General features: G+C 43.7%; 1 protein-coding gene across 1 annotated transcript; it reads right to left on the reverse strand.

The window, feature by feature from the left end:
• Positions 1 to 16769: 16769 nt before the first annotated feature.
• On the reverse strand, positions 16770 to 23293 carry LOC112117136. The gene is made up of 4 exons (XM_024215015.1): positions 22297 to 23293; positions 20974 to 21108; positions 18985 to 19201; positions 16770 to 17173 (listed from the first exon to the last, which is right to left on the reverse strand). The coding sequence occupies exons 1-4, from the start codon at positions 23171 to 23173 to the stop codon at positions 16978 to 16980; spliced, it is 1425 nt and encodes a 474-aa protein (XP_024070783.1). The 5' UTR covers positions 23174 to 23293; the 3' UTR covers positions 16770 to 16977.
• Positions 23294 to 25918: the final 2625 nt, after the last annotated feature.

A 25918-nucleotide genomic window follows, 5' to 3' on the forward strand; every position in this document is an offset into this window, starting at 1 on the left:
ATGCCATTTAACATATTTATTGATGACCCAGAAGAAAACAAATTCATGACTGATAAAGTCTGCAGATGACACAAAGATGGGGGGAGTGGTAAATAATGAAGAGGGCAGGTCACTGATTCATAGCAATCTGGGTTGCTTGGTAAACAGCAGAATTTAAGGTCTTAAATCTAGGAACAAAGAGTGTAGGCCATGCTTACAGGATGTGGAAACTCTACCCTGGGAAGCAGTGACTCCAAAAAAGACGTGGATCAGGGGGTCAGTCTGTCGACCAACAGTCTCTGTCCCCAAAAAGGGAGAGTGTGTGCTTTTAAATGTTGCCAGAGTCTAAGTTTGGTGGGCTCTGTGGGAGGGCAGAGTCAGAGGATCAAAGTGAGTGGCTTTTGCCTCATCGCAGAAGGGTTTGCAGGGACCCGTCTATCAGAATCCACCTCCCCCCTTTCCTGTGTGCAAGTGTTGACAACACTGCTTTGACCCTAAGAGCCTCAGACTCAACCAACTCACTACACCCAACACTCTGTTATCATGGTATTTATCCACAAGGCATTGTGTAAAATATCATATGAAAGCTGATAACCACACTGGTCTTAATATCATTGTAAAATGCCTGTGTCAGCGTTATATGTGAAGTTATGAATTCCCTCTGTATAAAACCAGACGGCCTAGCCTAGGTAAAGGCAATAACCAGATCTGCCCTAAGCAAAGGAATGTGACTTTACCTCAGTTTATATTAGTAGTAAACAAAGCTATCGAGCTAAACCAGAGGTGGTTATCCTGAGCCTGCAGCCCAGAGACAGAAAATTAACATGGCTCCTGCACCCCAGAGAGACACAGGCAACTGAATCCCCAGGAGTCCTTCCTGGCTTGTAAAACAAAGACAATCCCATTGGGGATACATGGAACAGAGAGAGACCCCATCTTTATCCTCTATGTTAGGAGGAACTGAGCTATTGGATTTCTGTGATGGATCCTGGCCAGGCTGGCCTATTAAAGCTGGAAAGGAGACTGTGGGTGAGACAAACCATCTTGAACAACGACTGTATCTTGCTAGATTAAGTTTTAGTCTTTTAGATGCGTGTTTTTACTTTTGTTTGTAACCATTTCTACCTTTATCCCTGTTACTTGGGATCACTTACTCCAGGCTCTTTTGTTAATACACTCATTTTGCTTTCATTATAAATCGTCGGTGCTGGGTAAATTCAAGGAAATGTTGGCTTCTAGAAAGCTGACAGGTCGGAGTCTTTTACTCTCTCTGGAGAGGCAGTGAATTTAACACAGTCCCAGTGAGAGGGACTGGTCCCAGCAGAAGAACGATTTGGGCGTGAATTCAGGGTACTGAGTTTGGCCTGCCAGGGGTAACGAGGCTGGGCAAAGCTGGGGTGAGGCTTCTGGGCTGCTGAGGTCAGAGCTCTGGACCAAAGCTGTGCACCCATATGACCCCCAGGGTTACAAAGCAGACATTGACTGACTCCCTGACTGGCCTGGGTGAACCCCAAAACACCACACCTGCTTACTGAATTAACTCGGTATACAGCAGACATTCCTACACCCCACAGAACATATCGTATTCATAACTTATTACAGAGCAGCTCCAAATCTGTCACAGTCCTAAGGCCTGTGTGATGCAGGCTAGATGAGCGCAATTGTCCCGCCTGGCCTTAAAATCTATGAGCTTTTGTCCCTCTTTCACTCCACATTTTTCGTTTTATTTTCTGTATCCCCTTTTTGATCTCTTTCCTTTTCCATTTGCTCCCTCTTTGCCCTCCTTGCTCCCTATTTCTGGCTCCTGACACTCTTTGCAACCTAATTCTCTGCACCTGCCTCCTCCCAGCCTTTGGTCATGACCCTTTAGTTCCTTGTCTCTGATGGCCACTATAAGCAATTTACACACGAGTAGCACTCAGGCCAATTTTCCTTAGCAATCTACCTGGCTGGAGAGCATCTCTACTTGGGAAAGCAGGGAGCCTACTAAAGAGGAAAACTGATGACGTCTGTGAACCTACATGGGTCCCTTTCCAGGGACAAATAACGAATGCTGATTCTAGCCAATTTCTCAGACTTCCCCTATTGGAAAGAGCTCACACATGGTTTTCTGCATCATTTACACCCTGCAGTGGGGTGCTGCACTAGGGACTTTTGAAGCTTTTGGCTAATCAGAAGGGGGATCTCAACACCAGCCCCACATACACCAGCACAGAGACAACAGAGGGTTGGGCACCATCTTTTCATTCTGTGTTTGTACAGTGCCTAGCAAAATGGAGTCTATGATAATACAAATAGATAATTGTTATACGGTGGGACCCAGAATGATGCGACTCTGATGGCCCTACGGCTTTGTGCAAATGGCACAAAGAGGCTGCAGCAGCTATTCCCACCTCTAGACTGCAATGGTGACTGCACTGTTCCTGGACGTGGGATTTTGTTCTGGTTTCATGAGGGTGGCATGAATGTCATGAATGTCATGCCAAGCACAGAAGCTCTTTACAAATGGATTTAATAGAGAGGGTGATATCCCAATCACTCTCCCTTAGCAGCTGGTTATGTGTGTACCAAGATTCTTTTGTATTTACTGCCACTGGCCCTGGGCCCACAGCAAAGCAAGCACAAGGTGACGTGGGTATATGAATACAGGGCTGGAAATCTGACACCTGTGAGACAGAAACTGGTCAACTGTAAGAGAAGGGGAACAGTTAGTGGGAGAAACCTCAGAATGGTTCAATATGGGGTAAAGATCCCAAACTTCAGATGCTTATTTAAAAAAAAACTGCACAAAACTTGTCTCTTTCTAGTGAGACGGCCACCAGATTACATCCTAGTCTTTGCTGGGATGGGAACACTGTGAAAATGTATTTCCAGCACCCCTGCTGAAGGGTGGTTAACTTGACATCAAATCCAGGGAAAATCATGGAACGGCTGATTCAGGATGCAATCAGTAAAGGTTGTTAGCACAGTTAATGCCAATCAATATGATTTTACGAAAAATAGGTTTTTATCAAACTTGTTTGCTGAGATTACAAGTTTGGCCACATGACCATTCAGAGAAAAATGTAGCCTATACTAAATGGATTAAAATTGGTTAACTGATAGATCCCCCCCAAATAATTTGGGAGTCATCCAATGGAGGTATTTCCAGGGGGTCCCACAGAGATCTTGCTATTCAATACCTTTAAACAACAATCTGGGAAAAAATATAAAGTAGTTGCTGGTAAAGTTTGCAAATGACAGAAAAAATTAGGGGGATAAAGTGAGTGAGGTAATATCTTTTATTGGACCAACTTCTGTTGGTGAAAGAGAAGCTTTCAAGCTACACCAAGCTCTTTTTCAGGTCAGAAAAAGCAGGAGTGTGTTTGGAAAGCAGCAGCTCTAAAAGGGTCATGGTGGAGACCCAGTAAACATGAGCTGCCAGTGTGATGCAGTGGCTAAGAGATTCAACATGAACCTTGGATGAATAAGCCAGGGAACATTGACTAGAAATAGGGAGGTAGTACTACCACTGTATGTGGCATTTGAGAGACCAGTACTGGAATAGCAATGCAGAGTTCTGGTGTCAACACTGCAAAAGGGTTCAGAAAAGGGCTACCAGAATGATTTCAGGTCTGGAAAACTTACCGTCTAGTGAAAGACTAAAAAAGCTAGTTTAACAAAGAAGGTTAAGAGGTGACTTGATCATGCTCTGCAAGTACCTACAGTACCTAGCTTTCTGAGAGTATACAGCTCTTTTATCTAGCAGACAAAGATACATGAAGATGCAATGGGTGGAAGCTGAATCTAGAAAAATTCAGGCTAGAAATAAGGTACACATTTTTAATGAGGGTAAGTAACCATTGGAACAGCTTGCCTAGGGATGTGGTAGATTCACTGTTACTTAAGTTCTTAAATCAAGACTGGCTATCATTCTGGTAGAGCAATAGCATATCTCTTAGAAGTTATGGGCTTGATACAGAAGTTACTGGGTGAGCTTCTATGGCCTGTGTTATCGAGGTCAGACTACATAATGGTTCCTTCTGGTCTTACAATCTATACCAGGATATGCAGAGACAGCAAAGCAATAAAATGGGGAGGATATAACCACAGCTTTTCAAACCTCAGCAAAAAGTTCAGTTTGTACCAAGGTTTAGGTCAGTTCTTATTTTATCTGAACTCTTGCTCATCCTTATGCTTTGAGATCTATAGATGAGACAGTCTATATAAAAGTGTTGTTATTATTATTAATAAATATAGCTATACTGTATTTTCAACAGAAGTGCAGCCACCCGTAGCTTTACATGGAAGGTGAAATCTGGGCAGCCTTTGAGCTTAAGGTTGCTGAGAATACAAATAAGAAGGGGAATGCTTGCCATCTAGTGGAAGCATGACCTACTCTACTGTATTTCCATGAGCTCTTTTCAGTGCAAACAAAATTGGATTTTGCAGAGACCAAAATCCAGTGTTTTTCTTCTTTCTTCAAAGATATCATGTGTGGAATTGTTTTCTGCAAGGCCTTTGCTACCTGCAGGTGTCTGAGAAAATCTTTCCTTTTTATTAGGCAAAAACCATACCAAATAGGATATCATTTGAAAACTACAGTATCTGATTTAAAAAATTAACTTGTAAGAGACTTAACATGGCCCAGTGAGGCTTGAAAGGCAATACTTTGAAATTTCTGTTTGATCCTTGTAACTAAGCGATTTATGTCACTGCACCTAAGACTGAGGAGTGTTTCTAACAAAATCCTATTTTGCACGCTCCCTAATGTAGCTAAACCCTAAACAACAAAATATTTCAAAGATTTTTTTAAATAGTTTCCATTTGCTAAAAGTTATGGACAGGCCAATGAAAATGATGGACTTTTATTGCACACTTTTCCAAACTTAACTTTGTAAAACAAATTAAAGGTAGCTGGTCCTTAATCTATATTTATCTTTTGGTACTTACGGCAAATAATGTGCTGTATAAAAGATGATTTGTTAAGGTTCGAACATTGACAGTAGTTCTTTAAAGCTTTTTAAAATATGCCTGTGCATATTAACATATTGGCAGCTTAATACCGTAGCTGGATATGACGATAATAAACATGATCAGATTCTTTGTGTGTTTTCAAAATATAAAATAAGAATGAACAATTATGCATTAACATTCACCAGGGAGAAGTGTCTTCCTAACCTCACTTTGGTTGTTGATATCCTGAGTTCATATCCTTTATAGATCTTTCACAGAAATGTAAGACTGGAAGGGACATTGAGAAGTCATCAAGTCTAGCTCCCTGCACTGAGACAGAACCAAGTAAACCTAGACCATCCCTGACAGGTGTTTGCCCAACCTGTTCTTAAAAACCTCCACAACCTTCCTTGGTAAGCTATCCCAGAACTTAATTACCCTTACAGTTAGATAGTTTTTGCTAATATCAAACCACATCTCCCTTCCTGCAGATTAAGCCCATTACTTCTTGTCCTATCTTCAGTGGATATGGAGAACAATTGATCACCGTCTTCCTTATAACAGCCCTTGACATATTTGAAGACATTATCAGGTCCCCCCCTCAGTCTTCTTTTCTCAAAACTAAACATGCCCAGTATTTTTAACCTTTTCTCATAGCTCAGGTTTTCTAAATCTTTTATCATTTTTGTTGCTCTTCTCTGGACTCTCTCCAACTTATCCACATCTTTCCCAAACTGAGGCACCCAGAATTCGACACAGTACTCCAACTGAAGTCTCACTAGTGCCGTATAGAGCTGGATTATTACCTACCATGTCTTACGCAGGACGCTCCCGTTCATACACCTCAGAATGATATTCCCTTTTTTCACAACTGCATCACATTGTTGACTCATATTCAATTTGTGATCCACTATAACTGCCAGATCTTTTTCAGTAGACTCCTATATACTTCAGTGGGTTCCAACTCAAGCCCCACATTTCATAGTACCGCCTAACTGTACGATGTCTGATTTTAGTCAGGGATATTCAAGTTTTCTTTAAGATAAGACTGGGAGTCAGCTTGGCACTTTGCTTTAAAAACAGAGTCAAAACTAAAGATCCTTTACTTTTTTTACCCCCACCCATGCTAATACAAAGGGTAAAGAGGCCCAAAAATTCTCCTCCCATTTTGCTACCCTCCCCAGCAGGGCCAGCTCTACTGTTTTTGCCGCCCCAAGCAACACACCGAATTGCCGCCGCAGACGGCGGGGGCAGTCCGTGTGCCGTTAGGGCGGCACGCGCGTTTCCGCGGCGGCGGCAATTCAGCGGCAGCTTCTATCTTCAGCCGGAAGACAGAAGCCGCAGAATTGCCTCCACGGGCAGCTGAACATAGAAACTGCCACCGAATTGCCGCCGCCACGGAAACATGCGTGCCGCCCTAACGGCACACAGACGGCCCCCGCCGTCCGTGGCAGCAATTCGGCGCACTGCTTGGGGCGGCAAAAACACACGGACTGCCGGCCCTTGCACATTGCCGCCCCAAGCACCTGCTTGGAATGCTGGTGCCTGGAGCCGGCCCTGCTCCCCAGTCCTTTCATTTTACTGCAAGTTACCAGATGGTGCTATTACAGATAGCATGGTCTGTTTAACTGAATGTATAGACAGATTTTGGAGAAATGCCAGTTGTTAAGTGTGATTCAGTTAATAATTTTAGCAGCTGTGTTATTATACATGTAAAATTGGTTTTCTACAATTTGCAAGTGTCATAGGTTAAAACCTAATTTCAGTGGCTGATCCTGCATTCCACCTCTGTGGAATCATTGTAAACTGTACATCACTCCCATTACAAGAGTGTACCACAGTCAGACTGCAATGACATAAGGGAAATTTGTAGAAATTGGCAGAAGTGGTCAAAAGCTTTGCATCTCAATGATGGAATTGACAAAACAACAGTAAGATGAAGAACAGGACGTCAAGGACAGTTCTCACACAAAGCAAGCATGGTGATGAATAGGGACCTGGACACACAAATGACCATTTGTACATATTATCTAAAGTAACATGGCCTATAACAGTGATGTGACTTCTCTCTGAATAGAAGAAACTCTCATATATTGGGTCTGAAGACAGACAAAGCTACAGGGAAAGTGAAAAGTAGTGAGTTGGTAAAAAGAGGCAGGCATAAGGGGAAGGGGATAATTTTCAGAGCTGGCATGAATAAGAACCCAGTGGCTTACACATCTAAAGTAGGCAGACAGAGGGATAGGGTAGAAAAGATTTTGTGATCGGATAGGTTGTATTGCTATAAGAGGGCATTGATTAGTATTGGGCACCTTTCTGGTAGACAGTGAGGCCACCTAGATGGTGCTTTATTGGACTCGTACAGCTACAGGGCTCTCAAGAAGTTAAGTAACAAAATAGATAAAGCAGAGAAATAAGAACGATTTTGACCAAATGTTCAGGATATAGCAAATAAAAATAGGGGAAAGGAATGCATCAGTATGGAAGATTGCCACAGGGTCAGCGTGTAAATGCAAGAAATTATTTATATAAAAAAATAGAAAGACAATATATATAGGCAGGGAATTACGTCATGATAGAGGTACCTGAAGCATGATGATGTAAAACTCAATGGGAATTAAATACACAAGATATAAACTATGTATGGAAGCTAAAGAAGAGTGAAATATTACCCTTAGTTAGAAAGATTTGGAGGCAGCTGACATTGGAGATCATATGCTAGATGCCATTCATATTCCTGCTGTTTTGTCATTTTCCATCCTTGAGATGCAAAGCTTCTGGCAACTTACAAGATGGCAAGATGACAAGTTAGATGTCTTCAAGTCGGCAGGGCCTGATGAAATACATCCTAGAATACTCAAGCTGTTGACTAAGGAGATATCTGAGCCATTAGTGATTATATTTGAAAAATTATGGAAGATGGGAGAGATTCCAGAGAACTGGAAGATAGCAAATATAATGCCAATCTATAACATGGGGAATAAGAACTACCCAGGGAATAACAGACCACTCAGCTTAACTTCAGTACCCAGAAAGATAATGGAGCAAATAAATAATCAATCAATCATTTGAAAAAACTTAGAAGCTAACAAGGTGATAAGTAACAGTCAACATGTATTTGTCAAGAACAAATTGTGTCAAACCAACCCAATAGCTTTCTTACCCATGGTAACAAGACTTGTGGATAGGGGGAAAGCAGTAGATGTGGTATAGCTTGACGTTAGTAAGGCTTTTGATACTGTCTCGCATGATCTTCTCATAAATAAACTAGTGAAATACAACCTAGATGGAGCTACTATAAGGTGGGTGCCATAGGTGCTGGAACAATTTGTATAGTGTGGGTGCTGAAAGCCATTGAACAAAACCGTAAATCCTGTATATGATGGAAACCACTTCAAACCAGGAGATCCTGCTGCACCTCTAGTTCCAGCACCTAAGGTGGGTGCAGAACTGGTTGGAAAACCATTCCCAGAGAGTAGTTATCAGTGGTTCAAAGTCAAGCTGGAACGGCATATCGAGTGAGATTCCCACAGGGATTGGTCTTGGGTCTGGTTCTGTTCAATATCTTCATAAGTGATTTAAATAATGGCAGAGAGAGTACACTTATAAAGCTTGTAGATGATACCAAACTGGGAGGGGTTGCAAGTGCTTTGGAGAATAGGATTAAAATTCAAAATGATCTGGACAAACTGGAGAAACGGTCTGAAGTAAATAGGATGAAATTCAGTAAGGACAAATGCAAAGTACTCCACTTGGGAATGAACAATCAGTTGCACACATACAAAATGGGAAATGACTGCCTAAGAAGGAGTACTGCGGAAAGGGATCTGGGGGTCATAGTGGATCACAAGCTAAATATGAATCAACAGTGTAACACAGTTGCAAAAAAAGCAAACGTCATTCTGGTATGTATCAGCAGGAGTGTTGTAAGCAAGACACGAGAATTAATTCTTCCACTCTACTCCACATCTGATAAGGCATCAGCTAGAGTACTGTGTCCAGTTCTTGGTGCCACATTTCAGGAAAGATGTGGGCAAATTGGAGAAAGTCCAGAGCAAAGCAACAAAAATGATGAAAGGTCTAGAAAACATGACTTATGAGGAAAGATTGAAAAAATTGGGTTTGTTTAGTCTGGAGAAGAGAAGACTGAGAGGGGACATGATAACAGTTTTCAAGTACATAAAAGGTTGTGACAAGGAGGAGAGTGAAAAATTGTTCTCTTTAACCTCTGAGGATAGGACAAGAAGCAATGTGCTTAAGTTGCAGCAAGGGAGGTTTAGGTTGGACATTAGGAAAAACTTCCTAACAGTCAGGGTTGTTAAGCACTGGAACAAATTGGACAAACACCTACCAGGGATGGTCTAGTTATTTCTTAGTCCTGCCTTGAATGCAGGGCACTGGACTAGAGGACCTACTGAGGCCCCTTATACTTCTATGATATAGGAATTACCAACCAGGTACAGCACTGGTAGTTATTAAAGAGAAAAGGATCACACAGTGATCATGCTGATGCATTTACCATATCATGTGATCAAAATGAGCATCACTTTTGTTGAAGAAAAGTATAGAATAAGAAGAAGATGTTTTTCCATAAGGTCCTACACTGGCTCTGGGCACCATATAACATTAGAACACTCTAAAATAATAATTTAAAAAAACAGTCTGCTTCAGTACATACAAAAAATAATCAAGATGTCCAAAACCAGGAACGTGTGATAAGAGGGAAAAAAGAGGGGACAAAAATGGTCACACCCATGAATGGCTACTGCCTGGAGAAAAGGTTGAGTTTCTTAAGTATGGCAGATGTGGAATGAAGTGTTGCCAACTCTCATAATTTTATTGCAAGTCTTGTGATATTTCGTGTTTAAAATTATAGAAATGTAGAACTGCAAAGGACCTTGATAGGCCATCTAGTCCAATCCCCTACATCAAGGCAGGACTAAATATTATCTAGACCGTCCCTGACAGGTGTTTATCTAACCTGTTATTAAAATCCTCCAATGACAGAGATTCCACAACCTGCCTAGGTAATTTGTTCCAGTGTTTGACTACACTGACAGTTAGAAAGTTTTTCCTAATGTCTAATTTAAATTGCCCTTGCTGCAATTTAAGTCCTTTGCTTCTCATCCTGTCCTCAGGGGTTAAGGAGAACAATTTATCACCCTCCTCTTTATAACAACCTTTTATTTACTTGAAGACTGTTATTATATTCCCCCTCAGTCGTCTCTTCTCCAGACTGAACAAATCCAATTTTTTCAATCTTTCCTCATAGGTAATGTTTTCTAGATCTTTAATTATTTTAATTGCTCTCCTCTGGACTTGTCTTAAAGCCTATGCTCCTGGAGTCATGTGATTCCATAACTAGCTCTGTTTCTTTTCTTTTAAAGGTAAATTTCTAGCTCTGGTGGTTATAGAGAAAAGCCAAAAAATGTTAACACTAAAACGGAAAAGACACAAAATATATTATTTTTTAAAAATCTCAATTTTTAAACGAATCATGATTTTTTGGGGGGTCTGACTCGTGATATTTGAAAGTTTGGGTTTGGCAATACTGTCATATCAAGGGTGAACTCGTTCTACACCCCAGGACCAGCCACAGGAAAGCACTGATCACTTGGCTACTTAAAATGCAGTGGAGAGATCCATAAAAGGTAGGTGTGTGCAAGCACAGACACCCCTAAGAGCTTGTAAAACTACTTGTGCAATAGGAGCTGCAACTGCAAACATACTCAAAAGCAATAACACAAGCATTTTATTCTTATCCACACCCTGTGTTGCCAACACCAGTTCAGCTGCAGCAGTGTTAGCGATGGTGGGACCTACAGCAAAGGCAGCGCTCTAGCACCTGCTTTCAGCACATTGTCAGTTAGACTTGCTCTGAAAATGTTCACTCGATAGAGGAATGAAATTGGTTGCCTGAGCCAGAGAGCTGTCTGCACTAGGGCTCCCACCAGTGCAGCTGAACCAGTGTTAACAATGGCAGGAATTTTATTATTAAAAGATTCCCATCTAGACAAGGCTTTAGGGGAAAGAGATGCATGTAGCCAAAAAGGTGAAGGGAGAGATCTAGATGGGCTGTATACTACATCTTCTCTGTGTTCTTGAACTAGACTAGTCTCTTTTCCCTTTCCCAAATAGAACCCCCCCCCCCAATAAATTGTAGAATGCACGCAGTAGATTAGCTATGGAGAAATCACTGCAGGAAGCAACATCAGGGATTGCCACTTCCCAAACAACTGCTCTGGCCTCCAGCTGAAGGAGCAAGTAGTGGCTTAGGGGAGAGGCTCTATTATACTTTCCGGAGCCTTACTTAAAAGGCACAGGACATGGCACTTCTTGCGCCCAGAGGGTACAATTATCTCTGCACCTGTTTGTTCAGAATCACAGAAGAGAAAGTACATTGATTACAGGAAATTACAAGCTAGTGACACAGCCTCTTAACTGCAAGCCTCAGCATGATTAATCTGCCCTTTTCAAATGCTGAAGAGCCCATCAGCTGCACCATCAGCAAGGAATAGCTTTAATATATTACACATTTTATATAAAAGTGTAGTGGAGAAGGGCTGGCCACCAGGGAGTTCAAATGCATCTGTGCCCTGAGTCACCACCTTTCTTTCACCTTGAAAGTCGTGTTCCAATACTGGCTTTCCATTTTTGACTGGCACTGCACATTGAGCAGAGAGTTTCACTTATCAGTACACGTCTTTTTACCACTATTACTAGTTATTTCTATTCTGGTAGAGACCTGGAGTCATAAAGATGTTGTGCTGGCACAGCATAAACACACGGCTAGTCTACACTACACAAACGCTTTGCCAATATAGCTATAATGGCAAAGCCTTCTAGGGGAGACAGAGGTTATAGGAGCAAAATGAGTTATTTTGTTGCTATAGTTAAATCACCTCCCCAAATGACATAAATTATGCCAGCAAAAAGTATAACCTGTTTCTGCACAGTGGGAGGGGGGTGTTGCCAGCATAGCTACATTGGTTAAGGACTATTTAGAAAAGCTGGACATGCACAAGTCCATGGGGCAGGATGCAATGCATCCAAGGGTGCTGAGGGAGTTGGCTGATGTGATTGCAGAGCCACTGGCCATCATCTTTGACAACTCATGGCGATCGGGGGAGGTCCTGGACGATTGGAAAAAGGCAAATATAGTGCCCATCTTTAAAAAAGGGAAAAAGGAGAATCCGGGGAATTACAGACCGGTCAGCCTCACCTCAGTTCCTGGAAAAATCATGGAGCAGATCCTCAAGGAATCCATTTTGAAGCACTTGGAGGAGAGGAAGGTGATCAGGAACAGTCAACATGGATTCACCAAGAGCAAGTCATTCCTGACCAACCTAATTGCCTTCTATGATGAGATAACTGGCTCTGTGGATATGGGGAAAGCAGTGGATGTGATATACCTTGACTTTAGCAAAGCTTTTGATACAGTCTCCCACGGTATTCTTGCCAGCAAGTTAAAGAAGTATGGATTGGATGGATGGACTATAGGTGGATAGAAAGCTGGCTAGATCATCGGGCTCAACGGGTAGTGATCAACAGTTCGATGTCTAGTTGGCAGCCGGTATCAAGCAGAGTGCCCCAGGGGTCGATCCTGGCACTGGTTTTGTTCAACATCTTCATTAATGATCTGGATGATGGGATGGATCGCACCCTCAGCAAGTTCATGGATGACACTAAGATGGGGGGAGAGGTAGGTACACTGGAGGGTAAGGATCGGGTTCAGAGTGACTTAGACAAATTGGAGGATTGGTTCAGAAGAAATCTGATGAGGTTCAACAAGGACAAGTGCAGAATCCTGCACTTAGGATGGAAGAATCCCAAGCATTGCTGGGGACCAAGTGGCTAAGTGGCATTTCGGCAGAAAAGGACCTGGGGATTACAGCGTATGAGAAGCTGGATATGAGTCAGCAGTGTGCCCTTGTTGCCAAGAAGACTAATGGCATATTGGGCTGCATTAGTAGGAGCACTGCCAGCAGATCAAGGGGAGTAATTATTCCCCTCTATTCGGCACTGGAGAGGCCACATCTGAAGTATTGCATACAGTTTTGGGCCCCCCACTACAGAAAGGTTGTGGACAAATTGGAAAGAGTCCAGCAGAGGGCAACAAAAATGATCAGGGGGCTGGAGCACATGACTTATGACGAGAGGCTGAGGGAACTGGGGTTATTTAGTCTGCAGAAGAGAAGAGTGAGGGGGGATTTGATAGCAGCCTTCAATTACCTGAAGGGTGGGTTCCCAAGAGACGGAACTAGGCTGTTCTCAGTGGTGGCAGATGACAGAACAAGAAGCAATGGTCTCAAGTTGCAGTGTGGGAGGTCTAGGTTGGATATTAGGAAACACTATTTCACTAGGAGGGTGGTGAAGCACTGGAATGGGTTACCTAGGGAGGTGGTGAAATTTCTATCCTTAGAGGTTTTTAAGGCCCCGCTTGACAAAGCCCTGGCTGGGATAATTTAGTTGGGGTTGGTCCTGCTTTGAGCAGGGGGTTGGACTAGATGACCTCCTGAGGTCTCTTACAACTCTAGTCTTCTATGATTCTATGGTTACAGGTGATTCCTTCCACACGCCTATCGCCTATGCCAGCAAAACGTGGTGTAGACCTGCCCCAGTAAAAGACAGTCCCTGCCTCAAAGAGCTTATAATATAAATAGATAAAAACAAAGAGGAGGGGTGAAAACACAGGCAAAGTGACTCAGGGTACAATCCGGCGGGTAGTAATCAATCTATCAGGGATCGATTTATCACATCTCATCTAGACGCGATAAATCGATCCCCGAACGCACTCCCTGTCGACTCCGGAACTCCACCAGAGCAAGAGGTGGTAGCGGAGTCGGCGGGGGAGCCGCGGCCGTCGATCACGCACCGTGAGGACCAGAGGTAAATCGATCTAAGATACGTCGACTTCAGCTACGCTATTCACATAGCTGAAATTGCGTATCTTAGATCGATCCCCCCCCCTCAGTGTAGACCAGCCCTCAGCAAAGCCAGGAATAGAATGCAGCTGCTCTGACACCTACTCCTGTGTCCTATTCACTGAACCATACTGCCACTCTCTGGTTCTGGAGCAGTTACAGTGAAACGTAGTAGAACCTAGCAACGTGCAATACAGATCTGGGGAATGCTATGAGCTTTATCAGAGCCTGCAAAATTTAAGCTTTAATTAAAAAACTGAGTTTATAGCCCTTAGAGTTGTTGAAACAAACCTTCCAATCATGAACCAAATGCTGCACAAAGCCTTTTTTAGACAGAGAGCCTGAAACACTAGGTATGAACCCCCCTTTATTGGTCTAGCTTCATATGGGCCTTACCTACACTTGTAAACCATGGAGTGTAGCTATACCGGTTTTAAAAATCAGGGCTTTGGAACTGTGCTCCGGCTCCACTCCAGCTCCAGGCAAAAACCTGCAGCTCCACTGCTCCGGAGCTGCTCCGTGCTCCAGCTCCAGGCTGCGCTCCAAAGCCCTGTTAAAAATGGTTTAAGTACTAGTACAAACCAAACTCTTTTCCACACCAGTTCAGACGAGTGCGATTCATACCTGGTGGAAGGTAACCAATTTTTCATCTGTGTTTAAAGAAGGTGCTAGAGATGATTCTGGGAATTACAGCCCAATAAGCCTCACTCAGGCATGAGGTAAAATGGTTAAACTAGAGATATAAGCCACTTGAGTATCCCAGGGAATAACCAGCATGGTTGCTGCAAAGGAAAATCATGTTTCATGAATCTCTTAGAATGGGCCAATGAAATAATAGGTCATAATTATGGAAAATCATGGGAGACGGGAAAGATTCCAGAAGACTGGAAAAGGGCAAATATAGTGCCCATCTATAAAAAGGGAAATAAAAACAACCCAGGAAACTACAGACCAGTTAGTTTAACTTCTGTGCCAGGGAAGATAATGGAGCAAGTAATTAAGGAAATCATCTGCAAACACTTGGAAGGTGGTAAGGTGATAGGGAATAGCCAGCATGAATTTGTAAAAGAACAAATCATGTCAAACCAATCTGATAGCTTTCTTTGATAGGATAACGAGCCTTGTGGATAAGGGAGAAGCTGTGGATGTGGTATACCTAGACTTTAGTAAGGCATTTGATACGGTCTCGCATGATATTATTATCGATAAACTAGGCAAATACAATTTAGATGGGGCTACTATAAGGTGGGTGCATAACTGGCTGGATAACCGTACTCAGAGAGTTGTTATTAATGGTTCCCAATCCTGCTGGAAAGGCATAACGAGTGGGGTTCCGCAGGGGTCTGTTTTGGGACCGGCTCTGTTCAATATCTTCATTAACGACTTAGATATTGGCATAGAAAGTACGCTTATTAAGTTTGCGGATGATACCAAACCGGGAGGGATTGCAACTGCTTTGGAAGACAGGGTCATAATTCAAAATGATCTGGACAAATTGGAGAAATGGTCTGAGTTAAACAGGATGAAGTTTAACAAAGACAAATGCGAAGTGCTCCACTTAGGAAGAAAAAATCAGTTTCACACATACAGAATGGGAAGAGACTGTCTAGGAAGGAGTACGGCAGAAAGGGATCTAGGGGTTATAGTGGACCACAAGCTAAATATGAGTCAACAGTGTGATGCTGTTGCAAAAAAAGCAAACGTGATTCAGGGATGTATTAACAGGTGTGTTGTGAGCAAGACACGAGAAGTCATTCTTCCGCTCTACTCTGCTCTGGTTAGGCCTCAGCTGGAGTATTGTGTCCAGTTCTGGGCACTGCATTTCAAGAAAGATGTGGAGAAATTGGAAAGGGTCCAGAGAAGAGCAACAAGAATGATTAAAGGTCTTGAGAACATGACCTATGAAGGAAGGCTGAAAGAATTGGGTTTGTTTAGTTTGGAAAAGAGAAGACTGAGAGGGGACATGATAGCAGTTTTCAGGTATTTAAAAGGGTGTCATAAGGAGGAGGGAGAAAACTTGTTCACCTTAGCCTCTAAGGATAGAACAAGAAGCAATGGGCTTAAACTGCAGCAAGGGAGGTCTAGGTTGGACATTAGGAAAAAGTTCCTAACTGTCAGGATGGTTAAACACTGGAATAAACTGCCTAGGGAGGTTGTGGAATCTCCATCTCTGGAGATATTTAAGAGTAGGTTAGATAAATGTCTATCAGGGATGGTCTAGACAGTATTTGGTCCTGCCATGCGGGCAAGGGACTGGACTCGATGACCTCTCGAGGTCCCTTCCAGTCCTAGAATCTATGAATCTATAAAGGAGAACTGGTTGATCGTTTATTGGACTTTCAAAAAGCTCTTGGCAAAAGCTCCATAAAAGGACATTAAAAAATCTAAGTGATCATCGGTTGGGAGGTAAAGAGCCACTATGGATTAAAAACGGGCTAAGACTCCAAAAAAAAAAAAAAAAAGATAGAAAAATAATAAATTTTCATGATGGCCAAAGGTTAACTAGAAGGGCCCTATGGTTCCATGCTGTGACTGGTGCAATTTGCTGGAATCCTGACCTTTTTCGGTAACTCATCTTTATCCACCCAGACACCTCCTTTTTGCTGGCACTTCGCTGAGACTTACATGCTGACAAGTCCCTCCTCTCTTGTGTTTCCCTTAATTATTTTCCAGTATCCCTGAGCCACAGCTTCTCTTATTTCCTCTGTCCCTTCTCCCACGCCTGAGCTGCTGGCTAAGAATGTCAGTAAAATTTACCAGGCAGAAATGACAACAGAGTAAAACAAGAATATCGTTTACATGTAGTCAAACATCATATAATAGAAGTGCAGAGTTTTATCAAATGGCCATTGGAAACTTGCTCAGAAATTTTAATATAGAATGCCAGTATTTGTTTACACTTCTGGCTTGTCAGTGTTACAGGCTCAAAGAAGACATTTCTGTTTTTCATATTCATAAGCCATTGGCTGTAGTGAAGAGCTATACAGTTATTGAGAATGTTGAAGGTTTGTTTCCACTACCTCTCTTCCTCACATGGAATTTCAGCAGAACGTTACAGAACGTTCTTGGTTTCCTGATAGCAGTACATTTCGCAATCAAAGCTCTGTAAACAGTGGTGGGTTAAAAGAAAGGCAGTGTACTACGTGCTCCATAAGCAGTCACATTTAGAAGACACTGAATGCCGCTCTACAAGGAGATGTACCCTGCAGTCCGTTGTGATGCGAAAATTCTGGATTGCTTCTTTTGTCAGATTTGTGCCACCCGTAACATCAAGTTCTCGCAAACTCTCCATTTTAGCCAAGCTCAACAAGATATTGTCAGTCAAAACAAAACCACTGGGGATGAAAAACAGATTGTACTTAGGGTTTCAGAGGGAGTTACAAACAGAGAGACATCTGAAATACAGAGCAAAAGAACAGTTTCTATATTGGCGACTTAAAGATCCAGAATCTCCCACTAGTGATGGCAGAGATGTGTGTTCATAGAATCAGAGAGATTAGAGGTGGTCTGGGTGGCCTAACAGGTCTCTTCCACATCCCTGTCAATGCACAAGCATGCCAGCAATGAGCATTGCCAGGGACAAAGGATTAGTAATGTAACTAAGGGCTGGTCTATACTTAGCCGCTAGTTCGGCGGCTGGAAATTGAACTTCCTGGTTCGATTTATCGCGTCTGGTCTGGACGCGATAAATCAAACCAGGAAGTGCTTGCCGTCGACTGCGGTACTCCAGCTCAACGAGAGGAGTACCACGGAGTCGACGGGGGAGCCTGCCTGCCGCGTGTGGACCGCGTCTGAACCACGATAAGTTCGAAGTAAGGTATGTCGACTTCAGCTACGTTATTCACGTAGCTGAAGTTGCGTACCTTACTTCGACTTGGGGGGTTAGTGTAGACCAGGCCTAATTGTAAAGAACTTTTTATCCCAGAGGACTGCCCTATGGAGTACGGATGGGCAAAGGGAATTATATCTCTTCTCCAGAGCACGATCAGGGCATTTTGGCCAGCTCACTGCTACTCAAAGATCAGATCCTCCCCAATTGCTAGATGAGCTACCAGGCCCCCCAACTTGGGAGAAAGGAAAAACTCCCTGCCTGCCTCGGATGGAGGAGTGAAAATGGCAGCCTACCAGGCCAGGATGTCACTATTTGGAAACTAGTGAGTTAAAAAGACTTCCTTGGGGGGAAGGAATATTGAGGGACCAGATGTACTAGTCTCCTGCCAGAGACTATGGCTCTGCCCTTAGTACAGCTCCTCACTTCCCTGCTGGGTTCTTCAGTTTTTGGCTACCCAGCGTCATTGCACAGTTGCAAGTGCTGGCATTGTACAACCATCACCATGTCTTCAAGTCTGGCATCCTTCTATGCTCTTTGGGAGTCAACTAACGAGCTCACTAGCCATCTCATGTGGGGGTCAACAAGGTCAACTCATCTCCTGCTCATGTCTACCTGTATATTCAGAGGATAAGGAAATGAGGGCAAGTTTCCCATGCCCACAATTCTTCAGCACTTGTGAGAGCAGAAACACTTGCTCCTGCTACTGACTACCCAATTGCCTATTAGCTTTACCAGCATGGTAAGGGAGATATCTCCCCTGCCCTTCCTTTCCTCTCCCCTGAATAAACTGGGCTGAATCTGATGGTCTGGAAGCAAGGGCTTGTTCACATGGTAAATGGAACCAAAATACTGATTGCGGCTACATTTCACATCTGTAATTATTGCAGTTCAAGCCTGTGTATTGATACTCTTATTTCTGAATAACTCTTATTTCTGAATAACTTGATTTCTTTTTTACTGAATTATTTCAAAATAGGGCATTTATTCACAAACAGACTTGAACTGAAATAGCCAGAGGTGTGAATTACAACCGATTTAGTTATTTCACTTCCATTAACTGGAACTCCCAGGAGACACAAAACAGGGTAAATAAAGAACCCCCACCTTCTTAATCGTTTTGTGCTGCCTCTTTATTTAGCTTTAAAGGGGTGTTAACTACAGCCATGTCTACACACAGACGTGCACCAGTTTATCTAAAAATTGGTTTAAAAACCTCACACTTTTAGTTAAACCAGTGCAGCTTTTAACATACAAGTCCTAATGTAGTAAGTTTCTTTCATTCTTCAACATCGGTAGCACATTGTTTGGTCATACCTAAGGCAGAGTCTAGTCAGCAGTGGAAAGAGGTGGGGAAATTGTTTCAGAGTCTTTTCATCAAATCCATATGAGAGGGTTAGATCCATTTCTCTTAGCTTCCAGGATTTGTCAGACAAACAGCTGAGAGCAGAGTTTGAGAGCTTGGTTCCAATCACACTTAGTTTAACAAGGCTGGAAGGAATGTTATCAACAAACATATCCAAATTGGAGATCCCTTTAAAAGCAGACAGAGAGGACAAAATATGACATTTATGACTCTTTTCTTGACAATATTTTTCAAAGTAAGTATCAGGGTTTTTTTGTTTTTTTTTAAAGTAAACTTTATCTTTACTTTTTTTAATAGATACCAAAGTTCTGTTTTTCATCCACTAATCAGCAAGAATGAGACAGTGCAAAAGCATGAAAGATACAAATAAAACCAATGTTTGTGTTACATTAGCACCTAGAGGCCCAACTGAAATCATGGCTCCATCGTGCTAGGTGCAGTACACACATATAGACTATGTCTACACGGTAAGTCGACTTATGCTATGCAACTCCAGCTACATGAATAATGTAGCTGGAGTCGACATACCTTAGATGGAGTTACCGCGGGGTCTACACTGCAGGGGGTCGACGGGAGAACCTCTCCCGTCGACTTACCTTATTCTTCTCGTCGGGGGTAGAGTTCAGAGGTCAACTGGAGAACGATCTGCTGTCGATTTGGCGGGTCTTCACTAGACCTGCTAAATCGACCGCTGGTGGATCGATCTCAGAGCGTCGATCCCGGCTGTAGTGTAGATATAGCCTTAGTGACATACTGTCCCTGCCCAAACAGCTTACAATCTAAATAGACAAGACAGACAACGGAAGTATCACCATCCCCATTTCATAGAGGTGGAAGTAAAGACTGGGGAGAGTAAGTGACTTTCCCAAGGTCACAGAGGAAATCCATGGCAGAGCCAGGAGCTGAATTTGGATCTCCTGAGTACCATCTAGTGCCTTAACCACAAAGGCTCTCTAGGAAGACTACATTTTCAAAACCTGCATTTTCAAGTACTTAGCTTAATAACATAGTATCTTTTGCTCCCCTAATAAAAATAAAAACTTCCAGTCCTGTGACTTAGGACTTGTCTAAACTTCATATGCTACAACCATAGGCGCCGACTCTGTGGGTGTTCCAGCCCTGGGACAGAGCGGGGGCGGGAAGAGGCGGGGTGGAGGTGGGGGCTTGGGAGAAGGGGGCGGGTGGAGGTGGGGCTGGGGGCGGAGGGGTTGAGCACCCCTGGGGCCCAGAGGAAGCCGGCGCCTATGGCTACAGCAGCACAACTGTGCAGCTGTAGCACTTCAGTGTAGACACTAACTATAGTGGCAGGAGGGATTCTTCCATCGCTGTAGTTAACCCACCTCCCCGAGTCAGTAGTTAGGTCCATGGAAGAATTCCTCCCATTGACCTAGTGCTGTCTACACCAGGGTTAGGTTGGCATAGCTACATCTCTCAGGGGTATGGATTTTTCACACCCCTGAGTTTTCAGTATAGGCCAGCCCTTATAGAGAGGATTAGGACTTCATAGGGGTTATCACAGGTGCAGCTGCATCAGTGGCTGGTTCCATGGCTGAAATGGGGACAAATCCCAAGTGTAGATAAGCAGTAGTGGGGATCTGGAAACTGGACTGGGAAGGAAACAAGGAGGACATTAAAAAGCAACAGAGGGTCCTGTGGCACCTTTAAGAGCCACAAGGCAGCAGCTTCATTAAATAGTAGATATCTAGACCGATTTTTCAGTCGGGTTTGAATGAACACAGTCAAGCCAATCAGATTCTGAATTGGGGAACTGATTTTTTCAGAGACAATATTAAGATATATCAGCCAATAGAAACATCCATAAAAATAAGCTCTCTGCTGTCTTGCCAGTCACCATTTAACAGAAGATGAAACTACCACAAACCTTCCTAAGCCTGCACAGAACAAAGCCCACAAACACGTCAACCTTAAAAACAACTTACATAGAAGATTTAATTCTGTCAAGTTTGGTAGGTTCTTCAGCACTTGTCCAAAGGCATCCACTGAGTGTAACAAAAAGTCCTTGATGTAACAAACAGTCAGAGTGTGGATGGTGGAGAGCTGATCCAGGAAACGCTCTGAAAGAAGGTTATAACCAGTTTGCCTCAAGGCCAGAGTGTGAAGCTGAAGTTTTGGAACAGGAGGCGACTCTAAACATAGTGGATGATTGAAAAGGTGGGGGGAAGTACTTATTTGACATCCCAGAGATATTTGTTTTCCAATATTAAAGCACAAGTTATGTATAAGTCTTTACATTAGGTTCATACTTATGGTAGCACATAGTGAATATAACAGGAAAGACGGGGGGCGGGGGAATCCCCACACTTTGAAGAAATTAGGTTGCAGTTAAGCCAAATTATTAACCAAACTGGAAGGTATCGGACAATGAGTTATCTAGAAAGTTTGAACAATAAACAAACCAATCATTGGCTAGTAGAAGGGGTCTGAAAAAAGGTCAGATATGGAAATTTCATAAAGGGTCCATCTAAAATTATTTTAAAATTCCTAAACTAAGGAACAAATTCAGCTGACGATCCCCAGAGAACTTTCTCTGTGCTCTCCGAATATGTGCTGTAAGGTTGGTTAAGATACACAGGATTTTTCATACAAAACAAAGAGGTTGAATCTCTGGTTTAAGTGTAAAACTGAAGTATATTATAAAAATGCTACAATACTTAAATGTGTGCATCAAGATTTAAAAAAAATTACTAGTGATTTGGGAGAGACAAGGTGGGCAGGGTAATTTTTTGGGGGTCACTTTTAATGGTCCCTGATTTTGAGGGCAAGTGCTCAGCTCTTTCGGAAAATCAGGACCCATTAAAGGTGTCTCCATTTGGACATTGGAAAACAGACACACTTAAAATCAAATCACTTTTGAAAGTCTTGGCCAAGAACTATATCCTCCTTTTAGCTATTTATATATTCAGTTTAAAATACTCCACAAGCTTTAGGAAACATGTTTATGACATATCAAAACAGTAATGCAATGGAAATCTGAACCTAGTCCACTAAAGCAAGGGGATATAGTTAAGAATAAATCTTCACTACCAACACACTCTGATATACCCAGCATGTAATCCTTTGAGCAACAATGGACACTTAGGCCCCAATCCTGCCAGTTCTAATGCACATACTTGTTTCACCCTGAGTTGTCCTATTGATTTCTCGTGGTAGCAAAGTTAAACACGTGCATCAGAGCTGGCAGGACTGGTGCCATAATTCTGAATATAGTGTATATAAATATAGCCTATAGAAACAACACTCACCTTCTGATGAGTAAGGGATGGGATGTCTATCTGGCAAACTGAGGCATAACAAAAAATGCTCCTTACTCAGGATATAAGAAAGTGACAGTTCTCTGAGTTTTGGTAAATGGAATAAAACATACTCTAGTGCTTTCTCAGGAAGAGCCTTTTGCACAGTATGCAATGAGAGCGTATGTAGGTTTTGTAAGCAAGCAATTCTGATCAATTCACTGCCACTTAAGAAGGTTATGCCGCACAACAACAAGTGGGTAAGGTGTTGAAAGTGCACAACTTCCCGGATTACACTTCTCTCAGACAACCTAGAGCATGTTTTCAAGTGAAGTTTCTGTAGATCTGTGAGCAGCTGTAACCCTTGCAGGATTTCCTCGCTCCAGAGGGAATCCACAGTTACATCTAGCAGACCAGGCATGAACCTCAGCAGCTTTTGCCATTGCTTAAGCCCAATTTCTTTCACTTCTACAGAAGTGATCTTTCTTTTCCGAAGCACGTCCCAGAACTCGGCATTGAAAGCGCTTATGCGTCGGAGGACAATGGTACTCTTTCGCCACACAACAGGCTGATCAACCAGATCCTTGAAGAGACTGCACGTAGCACGGACTTTGGATTTTTCCGCAGGAGGAAGGTACATGATTATCTCAGTCAGCATTTCTTGCGGTAACTGCAGCAAGTGAGTGGCTCTCATTATCCCTGTATTACTGGCTGGCATACTTTTCTCCTGCATTCTTCCGCTCTCTTTAAAAAAAAGACAACAATTAGTTACATAGCCAAGAAAAGTATTATGTAAATGTAAGCCCTGTGGCCCAAAGCCTACAAGAGAAGGGAGTTGACTGAATGAGGTAGCATGACTGCCACCTACATTTATACCACATATTAACATGTACCATGAAGTACATAAAGGTGTGCATGAACTACAGGGTGTTTTGTAGAGATACTGTAGATACCATACACGTGTTACAATAAAAGAATGTTAAGGTTGCAAGGTCAAGTACAGGAAAGTTAGGAAGTGGCAGAATTAAGGTTGTCTGTGCATAATGATACAGTAGGGCATTGAATACTGTGTTAAAAATTCAAGCTGTCACTTGAAGTATAAGGGTTTTCTGGTTTTGCTTGCAGGCTTGGGGGTTCTGTACGGAAGCGTGTGACCTGGATTTTCAGCAGTCAGTCTGTGAAGAGTCAGCCTAGAGCAAAGTGGATTAAGTTGTGCTTCTCTGCCTTGGGGAGCAACCTGCTTTGTCTTGCTCTGATTTTGATTCTTGTGTGTTAGGGTTCTGGAGTCTAAGGCCTGGTCTACACTAGGCTTTTATGTCGACTTTAGCGCCGTTATATCGAATTAACCCTGCACCCGTCCACACCAGGAAGCCATTTAGTTCGACATAAAGCTCTCTTTAAATCGATTTCTGTAATCCTCCCCAACGAGAGGAGTAGCGCTAAATTCGACATGGCCATATCGAATTAGGCTAGGTGTGGATGGAAATCGACGGTAATAGCTCCGGGAGCTATCCCACAGTGCACCACACTGTTGACGCTCTGGACAGCAGTCTGAGCTTGGATGCTCTGACCAGCCACACAGGAAAAGCCCCGGGAAAATTTGAATTCCTTTTCCTGTCTGGGCAGTTTGAATCTCAGTTCCTGTTTGGACATCGAGGTGAGCTCAGCAGCAGTGGCAACGATGCAGAGCTCTCCAGCAGAGATGGCCGTGCAATCTAATAGAAAGAGGGCCCCAGCATGGACTGATCGGGAAGTCTTGGATCTCATCGCAGTGTGGAGCGATGAGTCCGTGCTTTCAGAGCTGCGCTCCAAAAGAAGGAATGCTAAGATCTACGAGAAGATCTCCAAAGCCATGGCAGAGAGAGGCTACAGCCGGGATGCAACGCAGTGCCGCGTGAAAATCAAGGAGCTGAGACAAGGCTACCAGAAGACCAAAGAGGCAAACGGACGCTCCGGATCCCAGCCCCACAGATCCCGTTTCTACGAGGCACTGCATTCCATCCTTGCTGCGGCCGCCACCACTACCCCACCACTGACCGTGGACTCTGAGGATGGGATATTGTCCACGGCCGGTTCCTCGGACATGTTAGCGTACGGGGAAGATGAGGAAGGAGATGAGGAGGACGAGGCAGTCGACAGCGCTGGCACCGCTGATTTCCCCGACAGCCAGGAGCTCTTCATCACCCTTACAGAGATCCCCTACCAACCCTCCCCAGCATGTAACCTGGACACAGATTCAGGCGAAGGATCAAGCGGTAAGTGCTTTAAACATATTAACCTTTATTTTTTACAAAACTTGAATATTAATACTAAGAACAATCTGTGAATCATGATTTCTTCCCCCTGGGCGCTTAAGTAATCAGTAACAACTATTTAAAAAAAAATCAAACAGTGTCCGGTTGTGCATGATTGTGCTGCCCAAGCTGCTCCACTCTTTAGTGCCTGCTACTGCAGCTATATTAGAATCCTGTCTATATGTCCGGGGATAGAGCAGTAGTCCTCCACGGACATCTCCACAAAGCTCTGCTGCAGGTAATGGGATAGCCTGTTCATCAGGTTCCTGGGGAGAGCGGCTTTACTTGGTCCTCCGAAGTAGGAGACGTTCCCGCGCCAGGAGACAAGCAGGTACTCCGGTATCATTGCCTTGCATAGCATGGCGGCAAAGGGCCCCGGTCTCTGCAGGCTTTCTCGAAGCATCCGTTGGATCTCGGTGTCCGGGATCCTCATGAGAGTTATGTCGCTCATGATGACCTGCTTTGAATTAGGTAGGGGACTGTTAGTATTGGGACTGCTTGCAACAAGTTCCTTTACAGAACTGTGACCGCTGGTTTACAGCCACGCGGTGGGGGCGGGAGAGGGGCAGCATACAGGGATCTTTCCCTGGCTCATCCGCGAGGGGGTGGGACAGGGCCAGAGTTCCTGCTTGGCCGATTGCTGGCAGCACAGACTGGCAGTGCTTTCAATGTGAAAGGAGGCCAGTGGTACTCCTACAGTTTTAAGCAGCCACAAGTCTACGGCTTACCATGTTTGCCTGCTACAGAGAGTACCGTGTCCTGCCCCGCTTCCCAGATCGGCAGTGCAAAAGCCCAGGCACTGAAGGCGAGGTTCGAAAATTCGACCTTGTCCTGAGTGCGCATGTGATAGGTGTGGTTCATGGTCTTGTTCACAGAGAAAAACTATGTTCTTGATTCACAACCACATTTATCTTTCGGAGGAATTCACTGCCTTTTCCTCATTCCCACAGCCACATCTGCAACTGTCTCCCAACCCAGCTTGGCATCACACTCCCAGAGGCTAGCGCACATTAGGCGGAGAAAGAAGAAGACGCGAGAGGACATGTTCTCAGAACTAATGGGCTGCTCCTGAGCCCAGGCAGCACAGCAGAACCAGTGGAGGGAGAATTTGTCACAAATGCACTGGACACACATGGAACGTGAGGAGAGGTGGCGGGCAGGAAGACCAGCAGGCGACTCAAACGCTGCTTGGACTTCTGAGGGAGCAAACGGACACGCTCCGGCGCCTTGTTGATGTTCTGCAGGAACGGAGGCAGGAGGACAGAGCCCCGCTGCAGTCTATCGGGAACCGCAGTCCCCCGCCACCAAGTCCCATACCCCCCTCTCCCAAAGTCCAAAGA

This window comes from Terrapene carolina, unplaced genomic scaffold (genome assembly GCF_002925995.2).
Source record: "Terrapene carolina triunguis isolate 2854851 unplaced genomic scaffold, T_m_triunguis-2.0 Scaffold189, whole genome shotgun sequence".
Classification (NCBI taxonomy): Eukaryota; Metazoa; Chordata; order Testudines; family Emydidae; genus Terrapene; species Terrapene triunguis.